The 23,666-nt window shown below is 37.2% G+C and overlaps 2 protein-coding genes and 1 pseudogene across 2 annotated transcripts; all 3 read right to left on the bottom strand.

The window, feature by feature from the left end:
- Positions 1 to 6,457: 6,457 nt before the first annotated feature.
- On the bottom strand, positions 6,458 to 7,417 carry LOC103554081 (olfactory receptor 51G2-like). Its single transcript, XM_008524925.2, has one exon. It carries the CDS (start codon positions 7,415 to 7,417, stop codon positions 6,458 to 6,460), a length of 960 nt encoding a protein of 319 aa, XP_008523147.2.
- A 6,505-nt stretch (positions 7,418 to 13,922) lies between these two features.
- LOC103554074 (olfactory receptor 51G1-like) lies at positions 13,923 to 14,849 on the bottom strand (annotated as a pseudogene).
- Positions 14,850 to 16,686: 1,837 nt separating this feature from the next.
- LOC139084260 (olfactory receptor 52D1-like) lies at positions 16,687 to 22,776 on the bottom strand. Its single transcript, XM_070626637.1, has 2 exons — positions 22,147 to 22,776; positions 16,687 to 17,004 (listed from the first exon to the last, which is right to left on the bottom strand). Exons 1-2 carry the CDS (start codon positions 22,774 to 22,776, stop codon positions 16,687 to 16,689), a joined length of 948 nt encoding a protein of 315 aa, XP_070482738.1.
- Between the last annotated feature and the right edge of the window lie 890 nt (positions 22,777 to 23,666).

Raw genomic sequence — 23,666 nt, 5'->3', positions numbered from 1 at the left:
GGGCTTTGAGCTTCCCTCCCTGGGATGTAATGCCTAGCACAGAGTGGAGGAAAGGCATAAGATACAAAGATTCCTAGAGAACCTACACCCCAATGAAATGGAACAACAAACAAGCCGTACAAGACGTTGAATGGGAAGTCAGCACAGGTCAATTGGATGACATCTTGATGCAAGCAGAAAGAATGAGAGACAACAGGGGAATGACAGAAGGAAAATGTGGGAATATGAACTAGAACAACAGGGAAGACAATGGAACATCTAATTACAAGGAAGACCCCTATATAAATAATGAGTTGTGGGGTAGATTTGCTGGAATACCTCAAGGATTGCAAATGGCAACACACCAATCAAGAGCTATGGCTAGGAGCATAACTGACTCCATTAGAGAAAAAGTCTGAATAAAATACGTCTGGGCTGCACAAGCATTCACCTCAATCTCCCTAGCTTCAAACCAGAAGACTCTCAGTTCTGTAGGCAGGGTGGAGATGGATATGCCCATATCAGTGAGGTACAGCATGGCTAGGGAGCAGTACGTGGGCTTATGGAAACTCTTGTCAGTGTGGATTATGTGAAGAATTGTGCAGTTGCCTGCTGTTCCAATCAGGTAGAATACACAAAAGGGATGAAAATAAAGTGATGAACATTCTCATAGCCAGGAATCCCAGTGAGGTAGAATGAAGCGGACTGTCCAATACTGGATTAGAACTTGTCAGGAGGCTGTCCCAAGTAGCCATTTTCCTACCATAAGAATGTCGATTGCTAGAAGGAAGAAAAGCACACAACATCGAGAAGATAGCAATTCATGTTTCTCTATAACATTTTTTCTTAATTTTTAATTCTTTGTTAGGACATTATCCATAAAGTGTGTAAATGATTTTTAAAAATTACCTGAATTCACTACCTTATTTTAGTATATTACCATTTAATCCTTGACTCAGTTTACGGTCATTTATGTAGTTATCTGTCAATCTCTTATCCTGTTGATTATAGATTGTGAGTCCTTCATAGGATGCTCTTCTCTTCTCTAAATTTATAACATATTCTTCTATGTTTTCTACTAATATTTGGATACGTTGGTTAGTTTTTATTTACTTTTTGATTCATTGTTACGTATCATTTATTTTTGCATATGATATTAAGTAAGGATATTTTCCCAGACCCTGACCTTTCTGTGTTAAGCATTAATTTTCCTCTGACCAGGAAACTTGGTGGAAACTTTTTGGAATAATGTCAGAAAAAGCTTAGGCAATAAATCCATAAAGTTAGTTTTCTCCAATCATGAAAATCCACAAGATTAACCAAGTTTTATCACAGGATGAGAATGGACACTTCAAAAAGCACTGTCTAAGCAGTGAGTGTAGTTACCAATTATAGAGGTAGATAAATCATCCCTCAAACTGGTATGAATGGAAAGCATAATTCCAAAAGGATCCAAGGGTAAATAGCACTTACCTCATTTACTGAATCTTGGTTATTTGGAGTTTGGTTTCTCTTTCACATTCTCCACCAAGGTTCATTTATGTGTATCTACACTGCAGTGAAGCCAAGTTTTACTTGAGACAATTGTTATCATTTGATCATTGGATATAATTGATTCGTGAGCTATATCAGCCTTGTTGATCCTGGAGCTTCTCTTGTCACTGGAACTCACAACTGCTTTTCTAATGTTCCCATCTGTGGACATGGCCTTGGGCCATCTCTGACAGATCAATAATATATCAGCACTCACAGCCTCATCATCTGGAGGGTATTAGAGTTAAGTTAGCATCCCCCTACTGTGATCCCATGGCCCATTATAATTCCAACAATCTGGTGCCATTCTCTTGATTTTCTTGTTCTTGCTCCTTTGCTCATGAAGTTTTAATGCATTTCAGTTACAAAGAGAATAAGCTCTATCTCACGATATTGTAAAAATAATCAAAGAATGTATGAAAATGCCACAGTCCTCTTTCAATTTGAATTTTTATGTTTTAATTATCATATTTTTACCATGAAATACCTCAATGCCATTGACAGAAAGGTACATTATAGAAAAGTAGACTGAGGCTTAGAGATTTCAATGGTTTGCCCAAAAGCACATAGGCAAGATAATAACTTTAATAAATATCACTTTCAGTGCTCTGCTCATGTAGATGGAGATTTCCAAGAATAGTGGTTGCCTTACCCATCTGGCTTCTGCAGCAATGTGACTAGCTTGGTCAGCAGTTGAAGTGCCAGCCATACGCCTACTGTCACGCGCAATCCCTAAAGCCACAGCAATGTTAAAACAAACTACAAAAGCAGTTCTTTCAGACTCTTAACTATCTCAAAATTTTACTAATTTATACTTGTACTGTCATTCTTTCTTCTTGTCACAACAGCCATAAAGCATCTGAGGTCTGTTACTACAGCCTCTGTCTTTTACCCATCTTTGGCTTATCCCCCATGACTTAGTGGTCTTTTCATAAGAATAATTTGGCAATTAATGGAGATCTCTACATAGTCAAAAAAGACAGATACTATTATCCAATGCCTTAAGTTTATTCATGAATCATATTCATATCCTAATATCTAACAATAATTTCAGACTCCCTAAAATTATTTCTATATTTTTAATCATATTTTAAATACTAAATATCTATATGAGATCAAAAGAGGCTGTATGACACATTAATAGTCTGAGGTTCAGAAATATCTCTGAACAAACTAAAGAACGGTTATAATTAGAATTCTAGCTCTTGCTCCTAAAGCTTCCGTAAATTCTACTAAACATTTTAACTCTATGTTCAGAAACTAACTTCAGTTCTGTACTGTAATCACCCTCCATCACAGACTAGGGATTAGAGTGGTGGGTATAATTCATAAACTGCCCTTCACACTAGGACAGCAGGACGTTTTCGCCGGGCTCCCCTGAGTAATACCCTTGTCCTCTCCTGCAAATGCCTCCAAGTTTTAGCTGAACATGTGTTGCCTTCTCACTTTTCTTTAGCATTTTACCAAAAAGATAGCCCTAGAAGAAAACTGAAGGAGTCAAGGCCTGAAAAGCAAAAGCTTTCACAGAGCAGAGAAAGGAGTCCCCAGGGGAAACGTTGTGAGAATCTCTGCCACAAGAATGCTGCCTTAGGAAGTTGTTTGGTCCACAAAGTGTTAGTGATACCAGCTCAACACAAGGTTGACATAAGGGAAGCCATATTGTAGAAAAGAAACCATACTGTAACTTTGAATGACCTCTAATTAGCTAACCCAGTCTAGCGAGAATTCCTGCTAATTGCATTATAGGACCTGGGACATACTTTATCATCTATCTGCCATAATTCCTGCAATGTAATTCCTTTTCTCCACTAGAAAACATTCAACTTTTGACTAATAAAAGAGCTAAAATAGTTCCCTGGCGTCAGACAATAAAGAAGGGTATCATGAACATAATATAAATACTTACATGGTCTAGTGTTTGAATTATTTAGATTGAGTTCCTTGAAAATGTTTCGATTGTTATCATTCTCTTTATAAATGCATATGGCTGTTTCTGTATTCTTTGTGTAATCAGGTGGTTATCCATGCTGCACTGTTTTTAATGAAATTGTGTTTTTATTATTTAAGTTATTAGATTGAACATGAATGACTAAATGGAATAGTGAAGTATTTTGCAACAGTGCTTTGTATAGAAGAAAATGCCAAACACTTAGATGGTAAAGGAAATACCGATCTTCTCTGCTATTATTTCTTCTCGCCATTGTCTTTTGCCACAAAAGACCTTCTGCAGCATAAAGATAATCAATGCTTAATTCAAAGGATAACATTTGACATTATGAAAACAATTGCATTGCATTTTTCCTGTTGATAAGGGATTGGAAGACAAAATAAATTATTTGGGCTTCTGGATATCTTACAGAATCGGCAGGAAGGAAGAGAATGCTTTCAAAAGGGAAATAAATACTCCTGACTTTATATAAAACAAGGTAATATGAGTAACAGTGTCTCCTAATTTATAAATCCACATGGAAACAATAGATGCTTCAATTATATTATTGAAATGTAGGCAGGAATAAGAGGATTTCTTGTTTTAGGAGCACTAGCTGCTTGCGAGAGGACTGGACTCTAGCTTGCATTAAGATTCCAGGGGCCAGCCCAGTGGTGCAGTGGTTAAGTGCTCACGTTCTGCTTTGGCAGCCCAGGGTTCACTGGTTCAGATCCCGGGTGTGGACATGGCACCACTTGGCAAGCCATGCTGTGGTAGGCGTCCCACATATAAAGTAGAGGAAGATGGGCATGAATGCTAGCTCAGGGCCACTGTTCCTCAGAAAAAAGAGGAGAATTGGCAGCAGTTAGCTCAGGGTTAATCTTCCTCAAAAAAAAAAAAAAAAGATTCCAAAAACAAGATAAGGCATCTGTTCTGAATTCATAACACCACCTTATCATCCATCCATTCACTCATTCATTCATTCATTCATGTATTCAATCACTGATCTCTTCACCAACTATATTTTACTGGGAAGAACTATCTTAATTTTGAAAATATATGTTTCTAAATGTTTTTGATGAAATATATTTTATGACTATTTTGTAACTCTAGTAGTAAATTTAGGATCTAGTATAGTAGATAATAATTTGTAAACTCAAAAGTGGGTTATCTATGTAGGTGTCCATTTGAAATAGTTTTACAGATACGTGAAATGCAAAATAGAAGATGCAATATTTTAAATATATTTCTATCAGAAAAAATTTGATAAAACTTTTTCTTTTTTGGCATACGAGTACTAGGAAAGGTATGTTCAGCATCCATAGGTTGAAAATATATTTTGTGTTTGAAGATCTTATTTTAAAGATTATATAAATAGTTATGCTAATTGTACAACATACAGCTGATAGTAATGTTCACATTCTCCTTAAAATTTTTTTTTCCTATCAATTTTGCTTTACTACTTTATTATACTGAATATTAACTAATTTTGATGTTCCTATATCTGGCTTAATTTCAGTGGATATGCGTTTGGTCAAATGAATATTCTGAAGGAGAGAGGTAATTAGAAGTAGAATCAAGAAATAGGACAATGAGAGGTGGAAACAGACACAGTTGAATTAAAACCAGAAAGCAGAAATAAGCGAATGGAAACTAGATGTGCTCCATATGCCTGAATTGAAATCCTACTTTTAAGTGAGTAAGATCTCGTTTATTGTACGAAATGTGGGCTCAGGAGAGGTCAAATCTTTTCCACCAAGGCTTTTTTTAATATCTAAACTAGTCGTTCTTCACTCAGTGGTTGATTTCATTCTTTACCATTTATACATTCAATAATCATTAAGTGCCTCTGCTACACCAAGCATAGCATTGGTTCTTCCAGGGAGTAACGTGTTAGAGGCCCAGGTCATTGTAATAGCTAAAATGAGATAAGGGAAACATATTATTTACGTTTAAGACTGACAAAATTTGGGGGAGCTATAAAGCATTCTTAAAGTCTTCTTCTTTTCTCCTCATTTATTTTTCGTCTTTGAACAACTGTGCAGATGTGAACTAAGAAAATTCAATTAACCTTGCAAGTTTTTTTATGTAACTCTATTCACTGCCACGTGCTAGACAATTTCAGAGTGATAAGAAAGACAGTTTTGTATATTGAAAAGTGTTCTGGATAAGGATTAAGAGACTTAAATGACTGTTTCCTGCTACCACAAACTTATAAGTAGCTATACCTCAGTGAGTCATATTTTTTTTACATTTAAATATATAGTATATTGCATATTAGTATTAAGATACGTTTATTATAGGAATTATAATTATTGGTTTTAATGACAATATCTGGGGGCTTTCAAAAATTACTGAGTCTCAACTTTCTACAAGATTAAAATTACTTCTAAAAATTAAGTAAAAAAATGTACATATGGCCCATTTCTATTCCTGAGGAGTCTAAACCTCTTTAGGAAAAGAAGGGCAGAGTATGTGTATAAACTTTTAAAAGATGATACTGATGAAACATCAGGGCTGATAACTTCTACTTTGAGTCCTAATATGCTCTTATATCAAGATACGATTTTTTACATCTTTAAGGAAGATAAAATAAGCAGATTTACAAATACATTTATATAATGACAAAGGTAATATAAGATTTCCTGACAAACACAGAATGTCAAGATGCAAAGAAATATGGGTTTAGCATATTTAAGGAAAACTTCATGAATAAGTGATCTTAAATAACAGCTCAGATTAGAAATGAGAGAGAATAGATGGAAATGATTTCCCACACACTTCACTACAACATATTCATACTTAAAGGAGATTTACGAAGCTCAAATTAAGGCAAGCTGTATAGTCTCAGTGGACACCAACTCTCTCCTGTAGGACTTTTTTGTGATGCTGTGTTGGCTCTTTCTGCTCTTTGAGTGGTCTTTCCTTGGTAATTCTGATGCCAACATGCCCAGAAGAGAGAAACGACTATATATTTCCTTGGTTAAGACTGATGCCATCATTCTCTTGAGGACGTAACTATATCACAGCAGAACTGATCTTTTGTGGGAGAAAAAGGTGGAGAACTCCTTGGCGTATCTGCTTAGTCTTCACACTATAGATGATTGGGTTGAGCACAGGTGGAACTAATAAGTAGATATGACCCATGAGGATGAGACTGAGTGGGGAAGAGTGTTTGCCAAAACGATGGATGATAGATAGCCCAATCATAGGCACATATAGAATGAGGACAGCACAGATATGGGATGCACATGTGTTGAGGGACTTAAATCTCCCCTCACGAGATGAAATCTTTAATACTGAGTGAAGGATGAACACATAAGAAACAAAAATACCCAGAGAGTCCATGCCCCACAGCATAGTGATCACGATCATCCCGTATATAACATTAAACTTGGTGTCAGCACAGGCAAGGCAAATAATGTCTTGGTGCAGACAATAGGAATGAGAAAGGATGTGGGAGTGGCAGAAGGGAAAGAAGGGCAGCCGAGCCAGAAGTGGAATCATGGGTAAGGCACTCCTAAGAAAAGCTGCAATTCCAATTTTAGTGATAAGTCTTGGGGTGAGAATGGTCACATATCTCAGAGGGTGGCAGATGGCCACATAGCGGTCAAGGGCCATGGCCAACAGCACAGATGATTCAGTGAAGGAGAAAGTGTGAATGAAAAACATTTGGACCACACAGATGTTGAACTGGATCTCCCTGGAAATGGACCACAACACCCTGAAAAGTGATAACATTGTGGGAATGGACATGCCCATGTCAGTGAGAGAAAGCATGGCCAGGAAGTAGTACATGGGCTCATGGAGCCTGGGGTCTCTCCGCACGATATGCAGGATGGTGCAGTTACCCATTATTCCACCCAGGTAGAGGAGACAGAATGGGATGGAAATCCAGTGGTGAAATTCCTCATATCCAGGGATACCTGTGAGATAGAATGTGGAAGACAGGGAATTGCTGGAGTTCAAGGTTGCCATAGCATTTACTGTTAAACCACAATCCAGTTTCACGATCACACTCTACTGGGGAAGGCAGTGATAAGATTTGCATCTGTGTCAGGAAGAAAACAAAACAAAACTTTAGTCCTTACCTATAATCACTGCTAAATGCGTCCCCACATTTTTGCTTAGTCTTTCTTCACTGCATTGCCGAGTGCTGTCAGTTAAGTAAACTATCCACTTTAAAACCGCAAACACCTTCTCTTCTGCTTCCCAGATGCAGAACCATAAACATCTTTTCTGAATATGGATTTTCTTCTTATAAAGATACTACCTGAGCAGGACACACACAATCTTTTCTAGATGGCAATTTTTATTTTATGATTTTCTTTAGGAACTTTCCTGGCCAGGGTTATTGGTCTAACCTTAGCTTTATTTTAAATGACTCCTGCAGTGGCTCACATTAAATGCCTTTATCTGTCTCCCTTGATAGATTTTTCAATAATACTAGAACACTGTGGAAGATATCTTTACAGAATTCAGGTAAGTTTTGGTCAGTATGCTTCTTGTTCTTAGTAACATTTCTCCAACTATACAACTGGTGGCACAGGCATGATATCTACATATAGTCAATTCTAATATCAATTTGGTCTTGGGCCAGTATTCCCAAGAGTTAAATAGAGGTTAAGATTGAAGAATATGTGAATTTAAAAAATTTTAGCAATAAAATGTAATATTTATATGCAACGCTCTTATTGTCCTAAACTATATAATTTAATCAAAGTACAATTGACTGTCTCATTTTAAAGATACAGAACCTTCTTTCTATCACATTTAAGAACTGATCAATAATTTAGAGACTAGTTCTTTCTCAAAAAAATGCAAAACAATAGATAGATAGGGCTTCTGGAAAGTAGAATAGAAACTCACAATAGCAAAAACAAAAAAAACAAAAACAAAAGAAAGCCAAATAACAGAAAATTTTATTGCTGAGAAAAAGCCTATTGGCATCTGACATTGACACTAAGTGTTTCCTACTAAGACCAAATGAGAAAACACATTTCCCCTCATTAGATTCTAGTGTTTCTTCTGTGGTCAAATCAAAAGAAAAAAACAAAACATCTCAGAAGTAAGAAAGACGAGCCACGTCTCAAAATCCCTTGCCCATCTCTTGCTGAGTATACATGCTCACCCAATGCTGTTTCGAGAAGTTTGAATCTATGGGATAGGTTTCATCCCACTGGAAATTAAAAAATCAGCATCTTCCTGTCTTGTAAAGTCTACTTTGGCCCTTTGGGACATCAAATCCCCTTCCAATTTCCTCCAAATCTTCTTGCCTACAATTCCATGTAGATAAAGCCTGAATGCAGAAGATATTTTCCTGGGATGGTTAATAAGGACAATTTTCTAGGAAATGAAAGACCTATAATCAAGAAATCAAACAAGGACATTCCAGAGATAAATTTAGTGTTTCCGACTGTTGACATCACGATTAAATTCTACCCACATATCCTATGAACTGATAATTACGGCCCTGCTCTTTCCCTCAATATGCCTGGCTTGTTACCTCTTAAAATCCCTGCTTTTCTACTTCACCCTCTTTCCTACATTTGCACTCATTGTTACCTTCAATACCCACATTTTCCATTATTATCCATTCCTTGTGTTGATTCCTTCCTCATTCTGTTCCATAATCCAAACTTAGAAATCCGCCTTCTTTTCACTTCACTGCTTAGTCAGTCCAAACCATTTTTCTGATTGTATAACCTCTCTCTCCTACTGCCGAGAAAGAGAAAACATGAAGTTTAACTGAAAACTGTAAGATGTCTGATCTGGAGGCCAGTCTGAAATACCTTCATTCCTCTCAATACTTTTTCTTGAGGTTTCAAGGAGACAGCTGTCCGCCGTCTTCCTTGTGCACACTGTTCCCCTAGTTCTACTACGACATTTACCTAGGTTATATTCTGGTTCCAACGCTTGCTCACTGTTTATCGTAGGCAAATGATTTCTTTCTCTCTGTATCAAAGTTGCCTCCTCTGTAAACTGAAGATAACAACAGTTTGACAGGATTGTGCTAAGAGTTAAAGGAGATATTATAGGTGAAATACCTAGCATAGAGCCTTACATACAGTGACCACAAAATAATGGTGGTGGTGATGATAATGATGAAGAAGACAATGAGGAAAACAATTCTTTGAAGTTTAATGAGAGAGAGGAAGATATGGGGAGACTATAGAGTATCCTTCTGTAGAGGAAAACACCAAGAGCAGTCAACTCATAAAATGACCTAGGTAAGCTGAGGGTTGGGAAGTGAATTATATCTATTTCGTCTCTCTTTCATCCAGTGAAGATTCAGTTTAGGAAGAAATATGAATTACTCTTAATCTTCTTCCTACCTCAAAATTTCTTTGACAATTATAATGACTCTACCTATATATTTTCCATTTTATTCAGTGAATATTTTAATTTAAAAAAAAAAAAAAACAACAGAGTCTAGTTAGAACGGGAAGTCGCACCAAGAAAAAGAAAGAGATCTTTGTAACTTCAATGAGCTAGGAATCTAGCAGGTACGTTACTATTCTGAAGTTACAACCAGATAAATATCCACTAGTATCTGGTCCACCTATTATTCTACAACCCCTTACATTATAGCACTGGTTCATTTTGACAGTCCAACTCCTATTGCCCCTGATCCTATAATTTCATTCATTCACATGGCCTTGTGATGTCTTCCACCATTCCCCAGAGGAGGAGGACGGATTTTGTGGAATTCATTTATAAACTCAAAAATATGAAGGACTTATAATGTAGAGTTTAGAGCTCTGAGCTGTAATAAATGTCATGTTAAAAATCACTGATACTTGGTATTGGAAGGGATCTTGAACATTGTCTGGTGTAACCCCAATATTATTCTGGAATTCCTTTTCTTCTCTGTCTAGAAATAGTCCTTTACCTTGTATTAAGTATCACACCCATGGACAGAGAAGAGACCAGCTACAGTGAATATTAAGCAAGTCCTATCTGAAAAGTCTGAGTCTGGCTAGAATGCTAAGAGCATGGGCATGAGCAATGAAGATATTTTGATGATAATTGTGCCCTGTGATGAACTGGCAACCTCTCCCTTCCTGAACCAATCTACTGGTCCTCCTTCTCACCCTTTGTGTACCCACCCCCTTCCGTTTTGTCTCTCAAGTCCCCCTTTGTATTTTTATATTACCTCCCATTTTTATTTTTCCCAGGTTTCACATACTTGGTAGAGTTGTTCCTCTTGTCATGAGAGATGGTTCTAAAGCTTAGAGCAAGAAGGATGAGTCAATAAATCTTCCTCCAGCCCTTAGAGATATGAGGCCCCAGGATAAATGCAAGACAGTGCATGTAACCCTATCAGTGCCACCATTTCAGTTTAAGGCCCTTCCTAAGCACCTCTCTCCATCACTAAGGTTGCAGCAGAATATTGTTCTTTGGGAATACAGGGGCAAGAAGGCAACAGAGAGTCTCAAATATTTATTTCCTCACCATCTGGAACAAATGATGTTGTGCAACATGAGATGAAATATTAGTTTATATCCAGAATATAATAGGATAGTAAAGAATTTTAGACCTCTTGTAGCCAATGAGAGGGACATAGCATCTATAATATAAAAGCTGGAAGGGACTCCGATTCAGTTCTAGTATTATATACTAGATAAAACAAGTATCTGTTATGTGATTTGCCTCCCTCAAAATCATACAGTAGGGAGTATGCATCTGGGAAATCTCTGCACCTTCTACTCAATTTTGCTTGAATCTAAAACTACTCTAACAAATAAAATCTGTTTAAAACATCATACGATATGCAATAAAGGCAACAGTATCACTCAAACCTGTTCGTCTAGAGTGGTACTTTCTTCACTGTGCCATAGAGTTCTTCCTCATGAAACAGATTAGATATATTTCATCTGACTATAAACAGAAGCTTTCACTCAATGAATAACATTTCCCTATGTTTATCAAAAATATTGACTTCTAAATGTCAGTTAGTGGTTTGAGCCATGTAGCAAGACTGGAATGCGGGCTAGTAAATGATAAGAAATCTCTAATCAGGGAGGAAGTTGCATTTGTAATGTCAGTCCTGCTTAGTACAGAAACTAATGTAAAAAAAAGTTTTGATCTTGGCAATACTGGTTTAATTATAACACAACGAATCTATCATCTATTTACTCAACTAAAATATTGTTTATTGCAAATATGTTATAGCTTACTAATCTTCAGGCACTTTTATATTTAACACAGTCAACTGAGAATTGGGATTTTTTGAATTGACGACCCCAATAGAAGTAACAGTTCTCATAAAGAGAATTTACTCCATTACTAAAGAAATTCACCATCCATTGATAGTCTATGAAAACGAGAGAGTATTTATGCCATACTACTAGAAAGATCCTCACAACTCCATCACCAGAGGTCTCCTTGTGAAGAATCAGAGACATGATTTGAACTTGCTGCTTTCACCGGCATGGGATGCCTCAGAATTCTCCTTATACCTTAATTCCTTTAATCTTAAGTTAAATCACTTTAACATCACCTAAGTTTGATATGATCAAGAATCCCAAATTTAGAGGATTATCATTAGTCAATCCAACTGTATTCCTTTGTCATATGATCTATATATTTCTGACATATACGATAGATAAGATAAAAAAGAACTTTCACCTCCCACTACCAAATTCTTTGGCAATCTTAGGTCATAAACTCGATTTTGAATGATTCACTAGGATGGCGAGAATATGACAGACAAAGATGCACATTTAGAGCTATGGCTAGAGCACTACCTAGACCACAAAGCTTGATAATGGATAAAAATATGAAAGTCAGAGTGATTTCTGGGAGAAGGCCAGGCTTAGTCTATTTTCCAGATCTACCCTGCTCTGTGTCGCACCACAATCAACTGCAACAACACTTCCTTTTGCTCTCTGGGTTCTGGTTTGACTTGGTCAATGATGGAACTCACAGGAAACAGGAACACAGAACAACATTTGGTTAAGGTGTTTACTCCTTTGGCTCCCCACCAAAGCCTCAATTTTGGTCCCTCATGGGGGCTGCAAGTCTCCACAGGTGTCCTTCTCCACATGCTGCCCTTTCTAAGTTCTGGTAAACTCTTTTTCCCTTTACACTTCAGGAATATTGATGGCAGCAAATTCCCATCTGAAATATATATATTCTCCCCACTTGGTATTCCTAAATCCTGTTCATGTATTTTCAATGACCTCTGACCCTTTATCAAATTATTCATTATCCAGTTCAAGTATGGAATCTGTTTCCTGACTAACCTTAATTAATTCAAAGGAGAAATGTCTGCCTCATGTACATGTATACATCTCTCTGTCACTTTCTGTCGCTGTCTCAGTGTTTATCACATGTAAGTCTTTGCATATTTAGTTTTTCTACATACAAAAATGAGAAAAATATGGGGCTGAGGAAGGGTAAGGAGAAGACAGAGAGCAAGTCAGTCTATACAGAAAGCAGAAAAGAGGCCTTTTTACAAAGCAAAGTTGAATAAATCCCGTAAGTAGCAATTTGCATGGGACAGAGTAGATGGGAATCACCTATGATTTGCCCCAGAGCTTGGACTCGTTGTAGAAAATAAGACCACATAGAATGTAAGAAATAATGTCTTTGTCTTGTAAGTAAGTTTTTGGAGAAAACTAAGTCTATGCATTTTTTGCCCAACTTGTATCTGACAGTCATTCCAATAGAATTAAAGGAGGGGCTGGCCCAGTGGCATAGCGTTAAGTTTGCACATTCTGCTTCAGCGGCCGGGGGTTCACCAAGTGGGATCCCGGGTGTGGACCTACACACCACTTGTCAAGCCATGCTGTGGCAGTCATCCCACATATAAAGTAGAGGAAGATGGGCATGAATGGTAGCTCAGGGCCAGTGTTCCTCAGCAAAAGGAGGAAGATTGGTGGCAGATGGTAGCTCAGGGTTAATCTTCCTCAAAAAAAAAAAAAAGATAGAATTAAAGGAAACAAAGAAATGCAATCTTTTCATTTATTCCATCTCTAACCTCAAAGAGTCAATTGATTATAGTTTTGCCCAACATCAGGATAATGAGGTCTATTTCCCTCAATGGAGAAAGATTGTACCTGTAGTTACCAATGCCAACATTATTACATTTTATCTCTGCTATCTTTGAATAACAAATTAACTTCTCTAAGTGTTAAGATGGAAAATTGGACTTCTCTTCAAACCTGAATGGAAATTATCTCCATAAATTATTTGAATGAGATAAATTTCCTCTTACTAAACCTCCTGGCACCAAGATTTTGAGATACTTTAAAGCTAGGAAGTAATGACAGAAAGAAGAACAATATTTTTCTTGAAGGGATGTATAGAACTTATTAGCTATTATGGAATTTTATGCACAAAATATGTCCATGCAGTTATGTACAAGCTACCTTCAAGATGAATAAAATTGATGCAAAGGTCAAAATAATAGGGAATCTTATAACGTCTAAGTGTGAGCGAGCCCAACTGTTTTGGGTGACAACAAGCTCAGACAGCCTCAGGAAATCCGCTTTGTTTTGGTACTATAAATAATTGGGTTGAGTACTGGTGGAACTTACAGGTAAATATTGGCCATGCTTATGTGGATAATGGGGGAGGAGTATTTTGCAAAACAATGCACTAAGAATAGCCTTATCATTGGCGCATACAGAATGAGCACAGCACAAATGTGAGAGGCATATGTATTGAGGGATTTGATTCTTTCCCTAAGATGCAATGCTTGGCACAGAGTGGTGGATGAAAGCATAAGATAAAAAGATCCCTAGAAAATCTAAACCCCAGTAAAATTCAACAACAAACAAGCCATACACAACGTTGAATGAGATATCTGCGTACACCAACTGGATGAGATCTTGATGGAAGTAAAATAGGCAGGGAGATCATTGGAGTAACAGAAGGAAATGTGGGAATACAAGCAAGAACAACAGTGAGGACAATGGAGCATCTGATTACATTGAAGGCCCACATGTAGACAATAGGCTGTGGGGTAAGTTTGCTGGAAGACCTCAGAGGATCACAAATGGTAACAAAGCAGTCAAAAGCCATGGCTAGGAGCACAGATAACTCCTTCACAGAAAAACTATGAACAATATACATCTGGGCTACACAAGAATTCACCTCAACCTCCCTAGTCTCAAACCAGAAGGTTTTTAGTACTGTGGGCAAGGTTGAGATGGGACGTGTCCATGTCAGTGAAGGACAGAATGGCCAGGAAGTAGTACATGGGCTCATGGAGACTCTCGTCAGTGCAGATGAAGTGAAGAATTGTGCAGTTGCTCACTATTCCAATCAGGTAGAACACACAAAAGGGGATGGAAATAAAATGGTGAACATTCTCGTAACCAGGAAGCCCAGTGAGGTAGAATGAAGCAGACTGTCCAATACTGGCATTAGAGCCTGTCAAGAGGCTGTCCCAAGTAGCCATTTTCCTACCATAGAAATGTACACTCTTTGAAGGAAGAAAATCACACAACATTGAGAAGATAACAACTCATGTTTCTCTATTAGGTTTTTACTTAAATCTTACTGCTTTGTAGTTACATTATCTACAATGTTTGGAAAATGACTTTGAAAAATTATCCAAAATCACCACCTTCTTTTAATATATTACTGTTTAATTCTTAAAATGGTTTATGGTTGTTATGTAGTTATCTATCAATGTTTTACTCTATTGGTTCTGGATTTTGAGTCTTTCATAGGATGCTCTTCCTTCTGCTAAGTTTATAATATACTTTCATATGTCCTCTACTAATGTTTGGATAGGTTGGTTTGTTTTTATTTACATTTAGACTCATCATTTATTTGACATTTATTTTAGTGTATGATGTTAAGTAAAGATATTTCCAAGATCCTGACCTGTCCATGTTGAGCCCATTCTGCTCTAACAAGGATACTTGGTGGAAACGTTTTAGAATGAATGTCAGAAAGCACATAGGCAATAAATGTATAGAGTTACTTTTCTCCAATACAGAAAGTCACAAGACTAATCAAGTCATATAATAGGATATGAATGGATCTTTCAAAAAACATTGGATACGCAGTGATTGTGGTTGCCAATTAGAGAGGTAGAAAATCTAGCTCTCAAAGTGGCTTAAATGTGAACCAGAAGTCCACAAGCATCCAGGAGTAAATAGCACTTACCTCATTTACTAAATCTTGGGGATTAGGAGTTTGGTTTCTCTTTCATATTCTCCACTAAAGTTCATCAACATCTACCTGCACTGCATATGAGGTCAGAGTTTTACTAAAGTGAATTGTTATAATTTGCTCCATGAATATAATTGATTTGTGAGTTATATCAACATTGATGATCCTAGAGCCTCCCTCTTCTTGTCAGTGGAACTCACAAATGGTTTTCTAGTGCTTCCACCTATATACATGGCCTTAGGTCACCTCTGACAGATAAGAAAAAGATCAGCAATCACAGCCTCCTCATCCCTAGGGTATTAGAATGAAGTTAGCTCCCACCTACACTGTGACCTAGTGGCCCATTATAATTGCAACAGATGTACCAGTTTGGTGGGAGATGTTGCTAAAGGGTGACTCCATATATGTGTGAGAGCAAGGGATGTATGGAAATCTCTGTACCTTCCTCTTAACTTTGTTATGAACCTAAAAGTGATCTAAAAAATAAAGTCTTAAAAAGAACAATACATTTCTCTTACTATGTGAAAGATAAGTAGTTTGGGCGCAATTAAGCTCCACATCATATGTCAGAAAGTATGGATGATAAAGTAGCACTCCCTCACAAAATGAGAAATAGACAGTAATGTAAGAATAAATAAGAAAACAATCACAACATACTAGAATGAACTCCGGAGTTGTCAAAATGGCCCAGAAAAAGATAAGTCAAAGTGAGATTTTCTCATAGCTTCCTGCTCATCTATAACCCTCATCTCCAAGACAGAAATGTTTGGACTCATGTTTTCCGTAATGACAAATTCAAGCATTTATGCTAAATGGAACTTTTAAATACACTGCACAGTAGTCTTAGTGATTAAGTACAAACAGTTATTTTTGTGCAATACAGTGAGATTTTCATTTTAGAGTAATCCCACTATTGACTGGGAAAATATTTCTGCAACACATTGATAGTTTACAGTTACATGTATTTGAACATACAATGTATCTTTGAATGAGTTACTTCCCACAGAAAAACTCTAGTCATCTGACCATTAAAGAGGTGCTTGGTGGAGAAACTACACATTCTAAGATAGACAACATAAATATTTTTTCAAATATTACTCATCACAGAAAAGGACTTAGTCCATAGGTTTTGAAAAGCTGAAAACTTTGAGGAACCTGTTGTATATCCTCTTGGTCTTTACTCCATAGATGATGGTTTTCACCATGGGTGGGACCAGAGCATAGATCTTGACCACAAAAATGTAGGCATGTGGAGCCACATGATGCCCAAACCTGTGAGTGAGAAAAGAGAAGGCTGGAGTATAGGACATTAAGATGATACAGAGATGGGAACCACAGGTGTCCAAAGTCTTGAGTTGGACATCCTCGGATGGGGGGTGGAAGACAGTGTGGAGCATCAGAGCATAAGAACAAATGATCAGGATGAAGTCCACCTCCCCTGTAAGGAAGACAGCAATGATGCTAAGCGCTTCTCACATGCCTGGACTCCCTATCACAAAGAATGTTATTCTTGACTTTGCCCTGTTAATGTTGGAAGATATGAAATTGATACTGTGAATATGTCATGTGAGAAAGGTGGAGATTTTCCACCATGAATAGAAATACAGGACTTGGCAATCTTCGTAAACTTGTAATGTTTTTGTTTAAACCTGTGTTATGTTACTTATCTGATGGATGAGTATTTATAGAGTCTAATTGACTGATAACTCTCTTCAAAGAAACAATTCTTTCTCAAACAGTTTTGTCTCTGTGTCTTCTTTTGCCACTTTAATAGAGGAGTTTCACTTTTGTGGAATATTGGAAGTCTTAGTGATGCTCCAAGTCCAGTATTACCCAAGGATATCTGTGTGTGTGTGTACGTGCGTGCGTGTCTGTTTAAGATGCGACTCTAGTTCCGTGTGACATCACTCAGTTTTCTACAGTTTTATGTGACAATACTGATAGTATGTCTATAAAAGATTCAAGGGAAAATATGTAAATCTTGGCCAATAGGCTAAATTTTTAGCTATATGTTTATTTAAAGATGTCTCAGATCTTTCAGTTAACAAATACTAATTTGAAACTTTAAGACAATATTGGCTTCAGAATACTCCTTAGACCATCCCATGACACTCACATTCTGTAGAATGCACTTTAGAAAGAACCTACTCATTTTTATTGCAATAGAAAAATATGATGTCACAAATTTTTAAAGTTTGTATTAATTAAAATCACACCCTGAACCTGTAATTCTTTGACAATTCATCAGTTAAGCTGTATAATTAGAGGCAAAAGTAGCTTTTCCTAGAATCTTGTTGTGACATTGAACTCATCCCTTACCTATCCATTTATTCTACTTATGAAACGGCCTCTAATTTATATGGCCCCAATTAGATCTTGAATAATTTGGAAAGCATTTACTCTCTTTATGTTTTGGCTAATTGTGTAGCATTGGTATTTAGTCTCTAAAAGTTTGGTGGAATTCACCACAGCTGCCAAGTGGGCCTGAAGTTTTCTGTGTTAGCAGGTTGCTAACTACAAATTCAATTTCTTTTGTAGGTAAAGGACCATCCAGGTCATCCATTTCTTCCTGCTGTTGCTGTAAATGTCCTCAGTGAATGCATCACAGGATTCACATTCACTTTACCTTGCCTTTAGGCTGTGGGTTGATGAGTCAGAAGGTTTTTTCTCAAGTCTACCCCACCATCAGCTTTAGATCTTCCATTTGTTTCTGTGCCACAGATAGGCCGCTCTCCATGTTCTTGACACTCCCTCAGGAGTAGAACTCTGTTACTTGTCTCTTGAGCCCAGCTAGTCTGGTGGTGGGAGCTGGGGGATATTCTATCACTGATTGTGCTGGTCTAGCCTGTCTTAGTGCTGTGTTCCTGGATCTTCTTGCTGATTCTGGCCCTCCTCGAGTGCTGTGGGGGACTTCTGATGAACCCATCTCAGCCTGGATTTATAGAGTTTGTTTTTGCTCCTTTCCCTTAGCACCAAGGAGGCTTCACTTGTGCTCTTCCTCCAGAGGCTGAAGGTTTTTGTTCCTTAGGGGAAAGGACCTAGGTGAGATGTTGTTCCCATCCTGCAGAGGTTGCTATTCCCTCTACCAGGTCTGTTCCATGATGAATGCCTCCTCAGGCCTCTAGTTCTGCCCTCAGACTTTCTCATGAGTACCTGGTCCAAGTCTGGGGAGAAAAACCTGAGTGTGTGTGAATTCTCCTTTGTGTCACACACATTTGGCTCCCAGCCATGCTATGTTCTCACATAGGTTCACACTCAGCTTTGAAGAATTTGTTTAACAATTTCAACAAATTCTTTCTACTGGCTTGTGTGGCATCTGGCATCTGCCCCTGGTGAGCATGGGCTGCTGTTCCAGCTCTCTTAGGAGTTCACTGTCTTTCCTTAGATTTTGGGTTAAACAGTTGCTCTGTGATTTCAACTATCTGACAGGTTCAAGAAAATGGTGAGTGTTTTGATTATCCAGTATTTTTTTTTTTCGTCATAAGATCTCTGAGAGTTTTTCCAACTTTCTACATTCTAAGTAAAAGTTTTAAGTCCTGGTAGGGATTTTAAATCATGTTGTGTCCTCTGAGTAGAAGGATATCTATGTGTCCATTCTCAGCTTCCTATTACTGTGTTTGTCAAAGCACGGACTGTGGGCCACTGAATCACAAATATCCAGGATGATGATGAAAAGCAAATAGAATTTTATTTATGGGATACACCATGGAAGTTTTTGAATCTGATGATCTTAACGTGGGCCTGAGCAATCTGCATTTTTAAGAGGTTTCAAATCTAAATTTTGAGAGCTATCATTCTGGAAAGTTGAGACTTGATTATTAATCAAACTGGTGGATGGAGAAAATGGGATAATCTTTAGGAAGTGGGATGGTTGAATGCAGAATTGGCTAACTCAAAACTGGACACCACCCTCCCCTCAACACACACACACACACACACACACACACCCCAAACACTCACACACACCTGACTTGAACTAATTCACAGGGAACTTTGTTTCATTAGCTATCTGATGTTCCTAATGTCCTATCTTCTGAAACTGGTTTCTCACTTTCTAAACTTCACAGCCTTGGCTAATTATAGATTTCCTACTTTTGTCATAGCACTTGTCACATTGATATATCATAGTGTAATGTTACTAATAACAATGTAGTGCTTAAGAATGCAAACCTGGTGCCAATCATCCTGGGTTCAAATCCTGGCTTGAATTCTAACAATCTCTGTGACCACAGGAAACTCAATTAATTTCTCTATTCCCCAATTTCTTTAGGAAATGTATTTGTAAAATGAGGATATTAATACCACAAATTTTTTATACTCTGCATGAGAATTTTATGAGTTAATGTATTAACAGGAGGGACTATGAGAACATAAACACTATATAAGTGTTAGATGTTATTATCCTGAAAAGAATGTTTGTATGTCTAAATCAGCTTTATCAAACTACTAGAGCAAAATGTGTTTTCTCTACTTAATATTCATGGTTGTAAAGCCCATCCTTTTTCTGCACTCTTATTTACTATATGCTGGGAAGAAGCTGTTATAGATTCGAAAATTTGGTAAAAATAAACTGAGTAAGTTTAATGAAGACACTTCCTCTGCCACACACACAAGTAGACTCACACACTTCCTGGCAGTGAGACTTTCTAAAGAAACCCCATGTTCTCGATACCCCTCCATGTATTTGGGGTTTAGTTAAAGTGTTCATTGGCTCTCAAGCCAAACTAAGTCCTCCAAAGTAGTCTTTACCACTAAGGAAGATGACATTTTGAAATCACATGCAATAGTTTTTTAATCTCAATCTTTTCAAGAATCATATGAGAAAGAAAAGATATATTTATTGTACACATCTCTGAGACTCTGAAACTAATTACAAATCTTGCCTTAAGCATCTCTGTATCCCCAGTGAATTCTGGTTAGTAATTAAACATTGGGTAATGGATCTAAATGGAGTGTGATTATGGAGGATGAAATAAGCAGTAGCAACAATTTTGACACCTGAACCTGTGAGAAGCTCTGTTCTCGAGAGCTTCATTCAGTGAGATTTGGCTGTATATAGAATCATCGAGAGATTATAGAAAAATTATGGCTTTAGAGCTAGACAGACTTCAAATCCTAGCTCTTCTACTCACTAGCCCATTGAATATGAGCTTGTTGACCTATTTATCATATGGATATTCATGATAAGTAACTCTAAAAAATATTGCAACTGTTAAGTGATTATGTATACAGAACACAAAATAAAGAACTTGGAACCTATTAAATGTTCAATAAATGTTGATTCTCTTCACATTTTTAGTTTGAGGGGTGAAGTACTTGACTAAAACATTTTCCTGGTGGTAAGCTAATTTCTCGGTGCCTCAAAATGCACAGCAGAAGCTCAATTTCACATGAATCTAAGAATCACCTAGGGTCTTTAAAGTATAGATGCTTGAACACTCCCCACACTATACTTTTGCCTTCTCCAAAGTTTCATTTAAATCAAATTATACAGAATGTAGTCTTTTTTGTTTGATTTTTATCAATTTTTATCAATACCCACGAGATTTATTTGAGTGAAACTACAGAACACCAAAGAAAGCAAGAGAATTTAATGACAGAGAGAAAAGATAATTACCTCCAAATTTTTGATAATTTTGCCAAAACCAGACTTCTTCAAAGTAATAATAGATCCCAGAAGAGTCTAGGATAATTACTTCAAAGGGTTAAGAAAATGTAATAATTGGAGAATGGAATTGTGTATCTAAAAAAGTATTCTAGAAGAGGGAGAAATAAAGAAAACTTCGGAGTAACAGATAACAGAGAAGACAGCACCAAAATAATCTCACTAAGAAAATGTTGAAGTATGTATTTGAGAAAGAATGACATTTAGTCAAGAAGGAAGGCCCGAGGTGAAAAAAAGGGAAATTCCTAAATCTGGTCATAAGTCTTAAATGGTAAATCAAAGATAGGTGATGATATATCCTATTGATTTTAGATATCTCTCGTTTTTAGCCTTGGATGATTCTGCATGGATATTTTCATTTGTTTTGTATTTTGTTAAGGAAGCAATATTTTAATATTTTGCTAAACAGTCCTACTTGATAAGATATTTGCCTCAATGTAATCATTGTTACAACATAGAATATATCTTTGGATGCGCTACCTACCCACAGAAAAACCTTGGCCTTCTGACTATTGAAAGAGGGTTATTAATGAAAAATGCACACAGATAATATAATATTTGTTCATATTTTACTCACCAATGGAAAGGATTTAGTTCAAAGGCTTTGAAAAACTGAAAAATTTCAGGAACCTCTCTCATATCTTCTTGGTTCTTACCCCACAGATAACAGAGTTCACCATGAGTGAAACCAGGAGATAGATGTTGGCCACAAATATGTCGACATGGGGAGCCACATAGTGTTCAAACCTGTGGATGAAAAAGAGAAGAAGGCTGGAGTAAAGGATACTTAGATGACACAGACATGGGAGCCACAGGTGCCCAAGCTCTTCACTCAGGCATCCTCGGAGGGTAGGTGGAAGACAGTGTGGAGTATGAGGACATAAGAACAAACAATCAGTATAAACACCACTCCTCCTTTAAGAAAGCCAACAATGAGTCTATAGGCTCTGCAGATTCTTGTCTCAGCACAGGCAATCTGGATGAGGGCCATGAACTCACAGTATGTGTGGGAAATAATATTGGTTCTGCAGTAGGCAAGCCAACGTAGCAGGAAGGGGTGAGGACTGAGAAGTGCTGTACCCCCGAATACAATAGCTAGACCCAAACTGCCAGTTACAGAATGTGTCAGAACAGCTGAATGTCTTAATGGATTACAAATGGCTACATAACGATCAAAAGCCATGGCCAGGAAGAAGCCAGATTCCACGGTGGAGCAATAGAGAATCAGGAACACTTGGATGAGGCAGACTTCAAAGTAAATTTCTCCATCACGGAACCAGAAGAAGCTGAGAAATTTGGGCACAGAGGTAGCACACACAATAAGGTCAGCCACAGCCAGCCTGCAGAGGAAGAGGTACATTGAGTCATAGAGTCTGGGGTCTATTGTGATGATAAAGAGAAGAGAGAAATTTCCCAGTAAGTCCAAAAGGTCGACCATACAAAAGGGGATGGAGATCCATATGTGGGTAGCCTCCAACCCAGGAATGCCAATGAGAATGAAGGCTGATGGATGGACATCTGTCTTATTGTATGCTGACATAATAAGCATCAGATATTTTAACTTTCGTTTCATGGGTTTTCCTCTAAAGCAAGTAAATGATAACTTATAAATTTTGAATCTCCTGATGATTTAAGCAAACCAAACTGCAGGAAATTTTAGGCTATGGAGAAATTACAATGTTTGTAAATATTTAGATAGAAATTATTTCATCATCTGACTGAGTCTCAGACATTAGTTCAGAGTCATAAATTACAATGTGGCTGATATATAGATGCTAAATGAGGGAAAATATCTAGGTACAAAAATCAGCATTAAACGTATAAAGATCCAAAATCTTCCATCCATTGAGAAGAAAGTGATACTAATTGAAATCTGAAGAATGTGAAAGTCATGAGTTTGGATGCCTTAGTCAGAAAAGTGCACTTGTAAGACACAAGTTAGAATGAGACAGGAAGGATGACAGGATGATTTCAATAGAAAACAGACTCCAATTTTTCTAGATTTTAATTATAAAATCTATTTAGTTAATAAATTTAATCTATTTACTTAATAGACTTTATTTATAAGAGTTTGGGGACATGCCAAGTTACAGGATATAGCTTTGAGACTGACATACCAAAATATGGGAGGAAGTGTTGATTGTTGTGGAATGACCAGAAGAAGTTTCATGCACACCAACGTGGAACTCTTTCAGGATGATGATAAGAGCAAGTTTGATGACCCACTCAGTGTGTCAGAAAATGAACAGCTCAATGCATTGCCCATGACTGTGCATTTGGACCAGAATTTGTGTTTACTCCCGATCTTACAAGCAAGAATTACAACAATCTGACTCTAACCTGCATTCTGAGCTTCCTTCACTTCCTTACACGTGTCCAATTAGTGAAATAACTTTATGACTTGCTCTCAATTAAGTTCACTCTACAGAC

Source organism: Equus przewalskii, chromosome 6 (assembly GCF_037783145.1).
Source record: "Equus przewalskii isolate Varuska chromosome 6, EquPr2, whole genome shotgun sequence".
NCBI classification, from domain to species: domain Eukaryota; kingdom Metazoa; phylum Chordata; class Mammalia; order Perissodactyla; family Equidae; genus Equus; species Equus przewalskii.
The sequence above is the reverse complement of the archived record's forward strand: the minus strand, read 5'-3'. Positions and strand labels throughout refer to the sequence as shown.

Excerpts from the sequence above, each read along its gene's own strand:
- LOC139084260 (XM_070626637.1), bottom strand. The coding sequence starts at position 22,776 with ATGTCAGCATACAATAAGACAGATGTCCATCCATCAGCCTTCATTCTC. Across the intron at positions 17,005-22,146 it reads TTGGCTTTCTTAAAGGAGGA|GTGGACTTCATCCTGATCAT; the intron begins GTGGTGTTTATA and ends CTTACAGGGGAG.
- LOC103554081 (XM_008524925.2), bottom strand. The coding sequence starts at position 7,417 with ATGGCAACCTTGAACTCCAGCAATTCCCTGTCTTCCACATTCTATCTC.